The 13,210-nt window shown below is 49.1% G+C and overlaps 5 protein-coding genes across 5 annotated transcripts; 2 read left to right on the top strand and 3 right to left on the bottom strand.

The window, feature by feature from the left end:
• Positions 1-405: 405 nt before the first annotated feature.
• FMAN_11252 (uncharacterized protein) lies at positions 406-1,515 on the bottom strand (the record flags this gene model as incomplete). Its single annotated transcript, XM_041834043.1, has 1 exon — positions 406-1,515. The coding sequence occupies one exon, from the start codon at positions 1,513-1,515 to the stop codon at positions 406-408; it is 1,110 nt and encodes a 369-aa protein (XP_041684346.1).
• A 1,145-nt stretch (positions 1,516-2,660) lies between these two features.
• Positions 2,661-4,379, top strand: FMAN_11251 (putative histone acetyltransferase; the record flags this gene model as incomplete). The annotated part of the gene is made up of 1 exon (XM_041834042.1): positions 2,661-4,379. The coding sequence occupies one exon, from the start codon at positions 2,661-2,663 to the stop codon at positions 4,377-4,379; it is 1,719 nt and encodes a 572-aa protein (XP_041684345.1).
• A 517-nt stretch (positions 4,380-4,896) lies between these two features.
• FMAN_11250 (uncharacterized protein) lies at positions 4,897-6,246 on the top strand (the record flags this gene model as incomplete). The annotated part of the gene is made up of 1 exon (XM_041834040.1): positions 4,897-6,246. One exon carries the CDS (start codon positions 4,897-4,899, stop codon positions 6,244-6,246), a length of 1,350 nt encoding a protein of 449 aa, XP_041684344.1.
• Positions 6,247-7,099: 853 nt separating this feature from the next.
• FMAN_11249 (uncharacterized protein) lies at positions 7,100-7,724 on the bottom strand (the record flags this gene model as incomplete). Its single annotated transcript, XM_041834039.1, has 2 exons — positions 7,100-7,131; positions 7,187-7,724. The coding sequence occupies 2 exons, from the start codon at positions 7,722-7,724 to the stop codon at positions 7,100-7,102; spliced, it is 570 nt and encodes a 189-aa protein (XP_041684343.1).
• Positions 7,725-9,236: 1,512 nt separating this feature from the next.
• FMAN_11248 (uncharacterized protein) lies at positions 9,237-11,379 on the bottom strand (the record flags this gene model as incomplete). Its single annotated transcript, XM_041834038.1, has 2 exons — positions 9,237-10,441; positions 10,488-11,379. The coding sequence occupies 2 exons, from the start codon at positions 11,377-11,379 to the stop codon at positions 9,237-9,239; spliced, it is 2,097 nt and encodes a 698-aa protein (XP_041684342.1).
• Between the last annotated feature and the right edge of the window lie 1,831 nt (positions 11,380-13,210).

Genomic DNA, 13,210 nt, shown 5'->3' with positions numbered 1-13,210 from the left:
TGATCATAAAGTCCCCAAAAGGTCTTGAATGGAATTAAACTCGGATACTTTGTTTCAGATTTTTCGAAGGATCTGAGGCTGATATAAACGTGGCCCACGTGCTTCATCGAGTGGTCTTGGCTCCATGGACCCCACTGCCATTGTAGGGACATGGTTTTGAAGAGGAATATCATCAAAAATACCTTGCCGTTCTCAGGATAGTGGCTTAATCCTAAACGATGAAGAGACTTACGTAAGTTCAGTATAAGCTTAGACGCACTTTAGATTACCTCAGGCAATGATTTTGATAACACTTTAGAGTCGGAGGGTCACTTGCTCTCCAAGTTCATATCTAGCACAACTCAACTGCTCAAGCAACAAAAATAGGTTTGCCGCTTAAGTATAGTTCGAAACAACAAATAGCTGTCAGTGTTGTGTTTCCCCTTGAACCATCCCGAACCAGGGGTGACCCAAGATATCCTCCGCACTTATGCGTCCTTCATACACGAAAATCTTTCTCAAAAGGTCATACAGCATATCAGCTTCTTGTGTTGATATTCTTGGCAATGCCTGAAGGTTATCCTCCACATCACTATTTCCTGGCAGGTAAGCGAACCATCCCACTCCCCCACCTTCTGGGAGGTAAGTACCGTTAATTTTGAATGCAGATGGCTTCCAAACCCGATTGGCGTAGTGTCGCGGGTATGGTCTTTTAGTATTGTCATGTATGGCGGCCAGACAATCTATGTCTTGGGGATCATAGTTGATGATGGAAGAAATATCGTCGTTTAGCCACTCGCAGGTTTTGGGAAGCGATCTATCTTCATCTTGGACAAGAAATGGCGCTGCTGGCGTTGACTCATTCTCATTCACTTGGGTTGGTTCGTCCCAGATATCGCAGGTCCATTGCTTCAGCGAGTGAACCTCATCGGATACTTCCCTTGCACGGCCCGCGGTTTTATTTGATGTCGGCCGCCCCTCTTCATCGTAAAAGGGCTCTTCCCAAGAATTTGGAAGTTCTCCAAAATACTTCAAACACTCTGTAATGAGATGTACTGGGCAATCGACATAATAGGGGAACAGTGAGATGCCTGAACGCATGTTGAGGATGGTGACACCCAGTGCCCAAACATCACTTGCTGGGCTGGCTGGCTTCCCTACAGCTACCTCAGGTGCCAGAAATTCAGGCAGGGGTTCAATTGTCCTCGGTGACGAAATTTCGAAAGCGTGATCAAACCCAATAAGGCTTAATTCGTTCAGAAGAATGTCCTCGCCACTTGACATGAAATCAAGAAAGCCGACAATGTAGCGAGGAGCTTCCGGGCCTGGGATCCTGCCAGACTCGGTCTTCGATTCGTCAATTTTGGGCTGCCCAAGCAGTCGATAAATTCCTTGGTCGTTGAGATGGTCCAGATTCCTGATTCGCAGCAGTAGGTTTCCTGGTCGAATGTTCCCATGGCAGATGCGGTTGGCATGCGAGTCCCTTAAAATCTCTGTTGCTTGGTAGGCGAGTGCTTGAACGAAGTGTGGCTTCATCCTGCTATTCATATAATTCGACAAAGAATGCAAACTTGGACCACAGAAGGGAAGAACCAAGCAGAGATGACGGCCATTGGGGCCATCAATGTGGAAGTATCGCGTATAGGTAATGAACCGAGGATCTCCTGCTTCTTGGTCGTGTTGAGTCAGAATGGTGTGGCACTTGGTTATGTTCTCTTGGATGCTTGACGGTTGGCCGGCCATCAGGATCCTAAGAGCTACCCAACTCTAACTCGAAGAATCGCGCGCCAGCCATATCATAGAGGTATCACCAGCACCAATCTTATGGACGATACGATAACGGCCGCCATCATAGAGATCACCGAGATGAACAGGATGGTACCCTCCTACTCCGTACATGGGATATTCGGAGTTGATTTGCGGCGATTGGAAATCATCTGGGAAATCAGGATCTGTTTCGAGATCAAGATTGGGATCCGACAAGGAACACATTTCTATACTTTGCAGTATGGAAGAGGATAGAAATCAAGGTTTTGACGTAAGCGGAGTGCCGGCGTAGAATAAGTTGAAGAGAGAAATAAGCGCTTTGGGAAGGTCCCTTATATATGCAACTACTCACAGGAGCTGCGCCAGTATGAGAAGGTTCGCTAACGGCCACATGCATCTTTACAATGTAGATTTCCATTCAAAACTTATCGAATGGGAAACCAGTATGTTTATCAATATCGAGTCTTTGTGTACGGCGGCACGGCCTGCCTCTTGCCTAAAGCTTGAGCCAATTGAGATCTTTTAATGCGTTGACTTTTCAAGTTTGAGGGAATCCCAAACTATCTGTCAATTGACACCTGGTGTGAAACCCGAAGTCTGGTGATGATCAACCTTTCTGAACTGCATGTCTAAGAGTCAAAACACCTGACTTCGATGTTGAAGATGAAGGGTCCACGTGACCTTGGCTTTGACAATTGCCCATCTCCGCATTGGGTGGGGAAAACTCTCAGCCCCACCACGATTTTTCCATCTGAAGCTTCTTTTGGAGGGGCAAAGATCGATAACTCATTCCCATCCATGTCATTTTGACTGGCACACAAAATCATCCATCTGCAACAACTTCAACAATCCCTCGCTACACAAACCGACATCCTCAAAAATTCCCTTCTTCTCGAAAGACTACGACTATCATCATGGCCACGGCCACCATGACCGTGACGGCTGCGCCGATCAAGAAGAAGCCCGACATGGCTCCCGAGAGCGAGCGCTTCCTGCGATGCTGCGCCGACGTCGCAAATGCTCTCATCGAGGACCACGAAGCCAGTAAGGCTGGTCGGGCCACACGCGATATCAACCTCAACTCCCTGCGAAACAAACTCGCCAAGAAGCACAAGCTCCAGAACATCCCACCTTTGACCGCCATCATCGCTTCCATTCCCGAACACTACAAGAAATACATCCTTCCAAAGCTCATTGCGAAGCCCATTCGAACGTCTTCTGGTATCGCTGTTGTCGCTGTCATGTGCAAGCCCCATCGATGTCCCCATATCGCTTATACCGGCAACATTTGTGTTTATTGCCCTGGAGGTCCTGATTCCGACTTCGAGTACAGCACACAGTCTTATACTGGCTACGAACCTACCTCGATGCGAGCGATTCGTGCACGATACGATCCTTTCGAGCAGGCTCGAGGACGTGTTGATCAGCTCAAGTCTCTTGGCCACTCTGTCGACAAGGTTGAGTACATCATCATGGGAGGAACCTTCATGTCTCTTGCTGAGTCATACCGCGAGGAGTTTATTGCACAGCTTCACAATGCTCTTAGTGGATACCAAACGACCAATGTTGATGAGGCCGTGGAGGCTGGCGAGATGAGCAACATCAAGTGTGTCGGAATTACAATCGAGACACGACCTGATTATTGTCTGCAGCCTCATCTTTCCGACATGTTGCGATATGGCTGCACACGACTTGAGGTTGGAGTGCAATCACTGTACGAGGATGTCGCGCGAGACTCCAACCGAGGCCACACGGTTGCCGCAGTCGCCGAGACTTTCTGTCTTGCAAAGGATGCAGGTTACAAGGTGGTCAGCCACATGATGCCTGATTTGCCAAACGTCGGCATGGAGCGCGATATCGACCAGTTCAGGGAATACTTTGAGAATCCTGCTTTCCGAACCGACGGCCTCAAGATTTATCCTACCCTGGTCATTCGAGGTACAGGTCTGTACGAACTGTGGAGGACAGGGCGATACCAGAATTACACTCCCAACGGCTTGATCGACCTCATCGCAAGAATAATGGCTCTTATTCCTCCTTGGACTCGTATCTACCGTGTTCAGCGTGATATTCCCATGCCCCTGGTCACTTCTGGAGTTGAGAATGGTAACCTACGCGAACTGGCGCTCGCTCGAATGAAGGACTTTGGAACAACCTGCCGAGATGTACGGACACGAGAGGTTGGAGTGAACGAGATCAAGAACAAGATTCGACCTAACCAGATTGAGCTGGTTCGACGAGATTACGTCGCCAACGGCGGTTGGGAGACTTTCCTTGCCTACGAGGACCCCAAGCAAGATATCCTCGTTGCTCTGCTTCGATTGCGAAAGTGTACCGAGAAGTACACCTACCGAGAAGAGCTTACAGGCCAGCCTACAAGTATGGTGCGAGAGCTTCACGTTTACGGCACAGCTGTACCAGTTCACGCTCGCGATCCCCGCAAGTTCCAGCACCAGGGTTTCGGTACCCTTCTGATGGAGGAGGCTGAGAGGATTGCGATTGAGGAGCACGGCAGCGACAAGATCAGTGTTATTTCCGGTGTTGGAGTGAGAAGCTACTACAAGAAGCTTGGCTTCTGGTTGGATGGTCCTTACATGAGCAAGTGGCTGGACGGACGTGAGCAGCCTGAGTAAGGACGAGCTCCAGGGTAATGAATAGCATGAAGGATGAGACTGGAAATACCTCACGACAGGGGATACTGCATTTATAGACGGCGTCTTTGGGTGGGAAATGAAAAGTTACGACATTTTGATCATCTTGTGTTTTTCTTGCCTCTTGACTGCTCTACGGGATCGAGTGAATTACGGCAGACATAACCTCTGAATGGTTGAGTTCTTACACCAACTTAGGTTCATACGTAATTCATTCATAAATGAAGCATGTTAGGTCAGGACAGTGAGCCTCCAACTTATTCTATTCAACCGTAGTCAGTCTGGAATAAGCCCTGCAATCTCAAGTCACCTGCGCTGTTCATGAGGATGCCTCAGATCTCGGGACCTGCTGGCCAAGATCATCGTCACCTGCAGCACCCGATTGGTCCACGTCGCTTAGTCACCAGCTCATCGACTCCCAAAGCCGACGTCAACCTGCTTTCCCTCACAGGCTCCCTCCCCAATCTCATCTTTCTCTCAACATGACTCCCTCAACGCCATGAACAATCGTCGAAATGACGTCCCGGACTATGGAACCGGAATCCTCCCGGCGTTACCTCCCGACGTCAACGTTGTGCTTCCAGACCGTGATCCCAGAAGCAATGCCGCAACTGCCGCTTCAGCAGCTGGTGTTCGTGCCTTGAGCACTCAACTCATCGCCTTTTACTTCCGTGCTCCTGCCAAGGCTTTCTTTAGAACGCGTGTGGATTATCTGGCTTATGCGAGGACTATTCACCAGGCGCAGACGGAGCTTATGATGAAAGCTGCTGCGAATGATCCTTCTGCTTCTCGGCTCAATGTGTTTATGCGACAGAGTTGGTTGTTGCTGAGAAGTACGACGCCCGGAGTTCTGACTTCGGCTATTAGACACCAGGGATGGGGAATTATACCGAATCAGATTTTACCGCCTCTTATTGCGAATGTTGGTGTTGGAGCGGTGCTGTACACGAGTTATCTCCAAATTTTAGGACGACTCCATGAGGAGAGTGGACAAGCGCGGAAGAGAGTGTATCCACCACCTCATCCGACGCATACCTTCACAGCTGGATTGCTTGCAGGCGCACTTCAGAGTGTTGTGGCTGCACCCCTAGACGCTATCCAAGCACGGTACGACCATCGGGATTTGATGCCAAACGATGGCAGCGGGAAACCCCGGAGCATGTGGGCTTTTAGCGCAGAGAAGCTTCGCGAGATTGGACTCAGGGGTATCTTTGCAGGATGGGGCCTATCACTTGCAAAAGATAGTCTTGGAAGTGCTATTTTCTTCAGTACGTTCGAGTACGTCAAGGCTCAAGGCTACTATCGCTTCGTTACGTGGTACTACGGTGGTCTGGCTGAGGACATTGTCGATGTGCTCGCCATGAAGCGTCCTACGCATGAACACCAACAAGAAGAAGGCATGAGGCTCATTCGACCTCATTATGCCCTTGAGCCCATGTTTCTTCTTCTTGGTGGTATCAGCGCTTCGTTTACACAGCAGATCTTACTACATCCTTTGACACACTTCCAAGTCAAACATTGGGATCACCTTGAAGACCTCGACGAAAAAGCCGCCAGACTTCGTGCTTCCCGAGTCGCCAACCCTGAAAAGCCGCGTCGACGATGGAGGATGCTACGAGCCTACTACCATGCATACCAAGAATCGCTAGCCGTATGTCGAGGAGAGGCAGCTGCCGAAGGTCTGACCTTAACGAAATGGCTTTATCGAGGATTTTGGTGGAACGCGATACGGCAGGTTCCTAGCACGAGTGCGGGATTGATCATCTTTGAGCTGATACGGCGCAAGTACGGCCTTGGGCAGGAAGAAGTGAGAATTACAAAGGATGGGTATGACATTCTGCTTCACTAGAGGCTGGGTTGGTGTGATGGCGTTGGTGGATAGACTCTTCTCCTCATGTTTTGGGCCTGTATAGAAAGATCAGGAAGTATATAGAAACGACAGATACCTCTCTACATTGTTCATAAGCGTCACATTTTGTTTTCTGGGACGTGGTCATTCAGGGTTTTTGTATCTTTGAAACGCTCTTTCTAGTCTACGTCAAGACGAACTATCCCAAATCTAACACTCAACGGAACATAATACATTAGTAGTCGAAGCATTTATGGATACTCTTTTCAACTTCTTCTTCCTCCTATTGACAATCGTCAATATACCATCGTGATTCTTCTTGTGGCTGTTTGTATTGTCCTTCTTCCTTTACCTCTAAAAGCTCCTCACTCCTGTTGATGATCTTGCTCCCTTTCGAGGCGGGAATAATCGATGCCAAGTGAGAAGTGCTCAATCGAGCCAGAGACAGGATACTTCTCGAACCAGCCATCATACCAAAACGGAGATTGAAAATCGTACCTTTCCCAGAAAAGCTCCGATTGCTCTTCCACGGCCGCAAGCTGGAAAAGCAGCTGCATGGAGTATCTATCGCCACTACGAGGAAGGCATAAGGCTGATCCCTGAATCCCAAGATAATCAGGCGTTGAGAATCCGAGGAGGCCTTCGTTCAAATCCCTTAGTTTCTTTCGATCCTCAATCCCGTGGTCGAAAAAAGTTCCCTCGAACCGCTGCAATTCTACCAACTCTAGGAATCTCCTTACGTCGATATCATGGGGGCCCTGTAAGGTTTCAACAATATCCGCAGGGTTTTGATCTCCTGGAATCTGGATTTGGTTGGCACTCCATCCCTCTTCGAGAGTTCGCGCTCGAAGCTTTAACTCGTGGAGCCAAAATGCTTGCTGGGCTCTAGCAAACAAATTTGGTTCAATAGCGTTACCATCAAGATCTGTAGGTTGCTTACCAGGCGGGTTCCGAATGATAGCTTGCAACATTCGACGGCGGATCATATTAACCAGAAATAGAATCACATCTCTTGTGCTGGCCGTAGAGTACAGATAGAACATTTTAAACCAGTAGTATTCCGGGTGGTTGACTGAGGCGAAGATGAAGGCAAGTTGGTTGACTTGATCCGCTAATTCAAGAAACTCGTGGAGTCTCTTCCCGTTGCTCAAGACTTCGGTGAGATACCCAGCAATGTTCCACGACTCAGTCAATGTGATGGTGCGTCTATATCGGAGGTTTCTGTAGTCGTTCCCAGGAGGCGATGTTGTGTTGAAGGGGAACCGCATGAGGTTGATGGTGGTGAGGGCCAGGTCCATGTTGCAAGGATGTATATAATTTCTGAGGGTCTCCTGCAAGAGAACTGTGGTTCCGCTCCCTATCTCGGAACTGATGCGCTCCACCAAGTCATTGATGTATTTGGAGCGTGGACTTTCCTCCCGAAAGCTCTTGATGAAGCTGTGGGGAGTTGTCCAGGAGAATCCAAAGAACTGAGACATCTTGTTTACTGAGAAGATGACTCGAAAGCGGTGGTCGCTGATCTGGTCGTTGATTTTGTGTATGTAATGAAGGTTGAAGAAATAGGCCAAGATTACCAGCACAAGTACCAAACAACAGATACCCCAGTTTGAAAGTACTCAGGGAACCGTCAAGTGGACTGAAGTTGGTGATAAAGTTGGCTGATGGTCGACTGCGTGCTCTGCGGGTATATATATCCCAGTGATCTGAGGATACGTTGCAAGTGTTCAAGTCGAGACATCGTGAACTGCAAACAGACTTCGTCGAGGTTGTCAGTCTCGTGAACGTGAAGGCATGTCCTGTACACTGAAGTGCATCTTCCCACGGCTCATGAGCCCTCTGAGGACCTCTGGCTAAGTTCCGTTGGTGTTCTTGCCCAAGGACAAGCCATACTGATCGATGAGCTCGGCTGTGCTCTTTTGAGGTTGGTTGTTGAATAGAGTTGCCTGTTCAATATATATGTATATGTGTTCCCGAAATCAGGTCAATCATCTCCGACGAGAGACACTATCCATCAGGATTCTTCCCATCTTCTCAACGTTCTTTTCACTGAAGCAGCGCCTGAAAAGGCGCGAGTGAAAATTGCCTCAGTTGGGTGCGTATATAGAGCAAAGATGAGGTTTGCCTGCATAGCTGCGATGCATCCAATACTTTGAGGATATCAGACACGGGCTATCTCGGCATTGTAAAGGTCCAAAGTTGGGTGTGAGAGGTAGGTCCCATGCTGACTGACGATGATCCCAAAAAGAAAATGGTGTTGTTTGGGACCAATATTAGTATTTACTATATCTGTGTTCGTTGGAACACATCAAAGTGGCTGAGAAGTTAAGTGAACAGGTTTAAGTTTATGGAAGATTTCGTGACAAATATATGACATGGAGAACAAAGAACCACGTGAATGAAATATTACATCATCTAGGTTGGGTGGACCTTGGGTTCAAACGCCATGTAAAGCCTCCGTAGTCAAGTGGCATGCTCTTATCTGTGCTGCATTAAATGGGCGTAATGGTGATGCGGTCTGCGGCCATCCGCTTTCGACAAGGGTGGCTTGTAGGTTGCACAAGATACAAGCTCACTCGTTGGTTCTGACTGACATCATATGACTTAGTCATGCCGTGCAGGACAAACAAATGATGCAGGTAGGCAGAAAGATAAGAAGAGTGGCCAATAGCTTCATGATACTCCTGGGAGATAACAGAAGCCAAAGCAAGAAACCGCCCATGCCTCATGTAACAGGACACATCACAGAGGGAACAAAAACAAGAACATTGTGAATCAATTCCTACAATTCCACCTAATATGCTTCCCCTTTCTCCGCTGCCTGTGTACATACCGCTAACATCCCCCCACCGCCCTGCCCCCAAGAGCCGTTGCAAGATTCCTCAAAACTCCATGACGCAAAACCAAAATAACTACATCCAGATGTACGTATCGACGTATTTTCCTCATGCGAGGATTTGGGGTTCGGGTCCCAGCCCTCCCGTCTGCGGATATCAACCGCGTGACCCGGGGCCGAAGTCCGGTTCACGATCGGGGAGGTGCTTCTTATCCTTCCGGCCCTTGATCACAAACTCAGACATGATCTGGATGTGATCTGCAGGGAAGTGCCAGTAAGGGAAGGCGGGAATTCGCTTCAGGTATTCGGGGTCGGGGGGTCCAAGAAGGTCTACTACCTCCAGAGTATTCGTAGAGTACCAGATGTAATCAATCACATCGGCAAATCCAGGCGTATAGTTGGTAAATGGCATTGCATCGGCGGTGTTTTTGAGGTGGTGGTAGGCGTCCTTCAGGCTGAAAGGGTGTTCAATACCGTCTCGCGTGAAGCTACCGTACTGGAAGCTGCTCAGTTCTAAGTGGTCGGGTGGTACACGTCCCATAGACATCAACTCATACACTGAAGAGTCTTCTGTGGAGTTGAAATCACCGCAGACCAGCAGAGGAATTTCGGTATTGGTGCGATACTCTTGGCTCGGGCCTGGCTCAGCTTGGGGCACAGGTACCTCGTCGTCGCCCATCGGTAGCACAATCATCTTCTTGTCCTTGACAGCTGGCCACCTCGCGTACTTCTCCGCAAGCTTCGTAACATGTTCCATGAGGATACCAGTTTGGATAACCTTGACATCGGCCAAGGCAGAGTCCCACGTGAGATGGGCGTTGACCAGGATAATTCGAGCTCCGGTGAGACGAGACTCAAAGAAGCAAATAACAGCAATATTGTCCTTAGGCATCACACGGTTGAACACATCGTGCTGGTTTTTCATGTCGGGTCGGTTGATGGCAATCGTTGCGAATTCGATAAGCTGCTTGTCAAGAAGAATGAACTTGCTCTGCTTGTAAAAGACTGCACAACCGTCAACAGACTGGGCATCCTTCTCCGACATGGTCTTGGCTCGTGACTTGGGCCAGTGAACTCCCTTGTAGTCCATCTGAGCAAGTTCCGGGCTAAGATCCTCCTTGAAAGCATCTGTTGATACCTCCTGAAGAGCAAGAAAATCCGCATCCCTGATGCGGAGTTCTTCCAGGATACATCCTTTGCGATATTCCCAGTCGAGGGCGCGGGTGGGCGTATAACCGTAAGTCTGGGGTGTCGCATACTTGTCGCAAAGAATGTTCCACGAGAAAACCTTGATCCTCTCCAGACTAGGTGACACGTCCTCCTGTATAACGATGGACATTCGGGGTGCGGGAGGAATAGGCACTGTAACTGTTAGCATAAATCGTTGCCAGGTGTGCCATTGACTTACTAGGAGTATTTTCCTTCAGCGTATGTATCAGACTCTTTGTACCCTCCTCCATGATTTTATGTTTCACGTCCGCGTCCAATGGGTTGCCCTCGATGCCAAGCATCTCCAGAAGGTGCAGTGATCCAAGTTCGTTCGGTAATGTTTGGATGTTATTATTGAAAAGTAACAGGTTCTTGAGATAAGTGCACATTCCGATCTCGGGGGGAATTTCGATTATCTGATTGAAGGAGGCGTCGAGGTGGCGCAATGCTCGTAGTTCCCCAATCGCGTTTGGTAGTCGTGTCAGTTTGTTGGAGGCGATAAAGAGCTCGTTCAAAAACTTATACTTGAAGAGCTCAGGAGCCAAGTTTCGCAACCCCTGCCCACTCATATCCAGATTGTGCCAGTCCTGCCGTGTTGCCTCCTTCTCAATAGCCAAGGGTCGTCTCCTATCAACACCGTCGTCTTCGTCGTCCGGGTGGGCACGTTGGCTAGCTGATGGTGGGGGACCAATTCCTCGGTTTTCCGACGCTCTGAGCCTAGCATAGTAGTGCGGTTGTTGTTGATCGGTCATAGCAGAATGCGCTCGTTCAGCATCTTTGTGCATTCGCAATTGCTCCTGCCACATTTCGTTCGGAGGTGGCTGTCCTCGGTTTCCTGCAGAATGACCATTCTGAAGCGCATTTGGGTTGAAGGGACTCGAGTTAGAAAGCACACCTGGGGTAAAGGTTGAGTGATGGCCTAGGCCATTAGCGTTGGGCATTCCATGGTCGTGTTGAAGTCCTTGGTGGTGTTGCGTTTGAGAAGGGTGTTGATGTTGGGTATGCTGATAGTTGTATAGCAAGTTCGGGATGCCTCGCCCGGCGCCGTTGAGCCGAGCATGTTGACCCTGCCCGGAGTGTTGAGGATACATTCCGGTAGGTATTTGTGATGTGATTATGATGGTTATAGTCTCAGGGGTGGAGGTCTAGGAAGTTGCGCCGGCGAGCAGCACGGCGGTAGATATCGCTGATCGGCAGTCGTGATGGAGGGAAGTGAATATAGCAAATCGCTGGAGAAGCTCATCGGCCGTCGTATATAGCCTCGATTTTTGACTTTGATAGGGCTCGCGTAACAGCGGGGAAATGTTGGTTGGCGACGGAGCTCGAAACTTCACCCAAGGTTCCAAAAGAGAGAAAGCAAAGATAGCTCGCGTTTACGCATCAGCCTACAGCTGTGACCGGAACAATTGTCGTTGCTTTTCTGGCTCGGATGGAGAACGTCGGTTCGTCGGCAGGTCAATAGCTCATCGAGAGGTGTCGTTGCGACAGTCCCAGATCTGTGGTGGCTTGATAGTGATGAAAGGTTAAATTTTTTGAGTCACGATCGATCTTATCGAAGCGACAAAGTTTTTCTTGTAGAAGCAGAAGTGCAGAGTGTATGTGAGTCAAGAAATACTGCAAAGGTAATGATTAGTTAAAGCTTTGAAAGAAGGGCATCATGGGAGGGGGATCCAAGCTTTAGCGACACGTTGCGCTGTCATTGCTAGCTTCTGCTGGGCCAACGCACCTGTAAAGAGCGATCGCAACAATGTAGATATTCACTGAAAAAAATCAACTGATACTTGAACAGAAGAAAAGTGGCCGATGGCAGAGGGAGCGCATGGATATGACTGTGATGCTGGCCGTGATGCTGCGATGAACGGAATTGCAGCCCAGAAGCGGGCGTCTAATCACGTGCACCTGCTCCGCATTCTGATGGCTCGTGCGAGGAGAGCCAGAATCGACAATCACGTGCAGCCTCTCTATAATTGCGCGACGCACCTTGAACGACGATTCAGCCTTGCAAGGTCCAGGCCGCATCAGGTCGACGATAGTTGCATGTTCTTGTGCCATTGTGAGACAAGGCACGTTCGCGAAATATGCTTGCGTTGCTCATGTTCAACGCAAGTTTGCATCTTTTCTGGCAGAATCCTCTCTTAGCAATCGTATGTTTGCAGCATCATGTGCACATATGGAGTTCATCAGGGGACTGAGACCTACCACAGATTGAGTTCAACCTCTATGATCACGATACAATTACTAGCGTGTTTTTGAGCCTCAACGTAGGGCTGTCAATTGGCTCGAAGTGCCGCAGTGCATGTTCCCATGAAGCCAGGAGATACATATGCACATGTACATTTATGGACAGCTGGTGCTCGAACCACAGGAGACAACATGTGTTATCTGTATGTTCCAGGAACAGCATCAATCAACTCGCTGCGGACACCAGTAAGCGTGGCTGTAGCCAGGAGGACACAGCCAGCCCGTAAAGTGACGCCATTGATCAGGTCTCATCTCGCAAAACGCCATCGCTCCGACAGCCCTGTTATTTGGCGTTCCACGGATTCAATGGTTCCGTCCACTAACACGGACCGCGCGCAGCCTCGGAGAGAGTCAAGATGGGCCGGATGAATACATTGGAACCACCACCATCGGGAAAGGGAACAATCATGGGCCAACCAACTGAATTCTGGCTCATGTATCACGTTACCAGGACTTGAATCGAAGAGGCAAACACTTCAGCTTAAACCGGTATGGGCATCCAATGTTATGCCATTCGGCCGAGAATAGGACCGTTGTACAATATTCCTCTTCGGGTAGCGCTCCTGTCACAGAAATGTCTCGTTTGAACTTCGAACATATCCGTTCCAAGACGGGAGAAGATCGCAAACTTGACTCCATGGCTAACTCGGCAATCATTCATGCGAGCAACCCATGCGATTG

This window comes from Fusarium mangiferae (genome assembly GCF_900044065.1).
Source record: "Fusarium mangiferae strain MRC7560 genome assembly, contig: FMAN_scaffold008, whole genome shotgun sequence".
Classification (NCBI taxonomy): Eukaryota; Fungi; Ascomycota; class Sordariomycetes; order Hypocreales; family Nectriaceae; genus Fusarium; species Fusarium mangiferae.
Note: the sequence above shows the minus strand (reverse complement) of the source record. Positions and strands in the feature narration are given on the sequence as shown.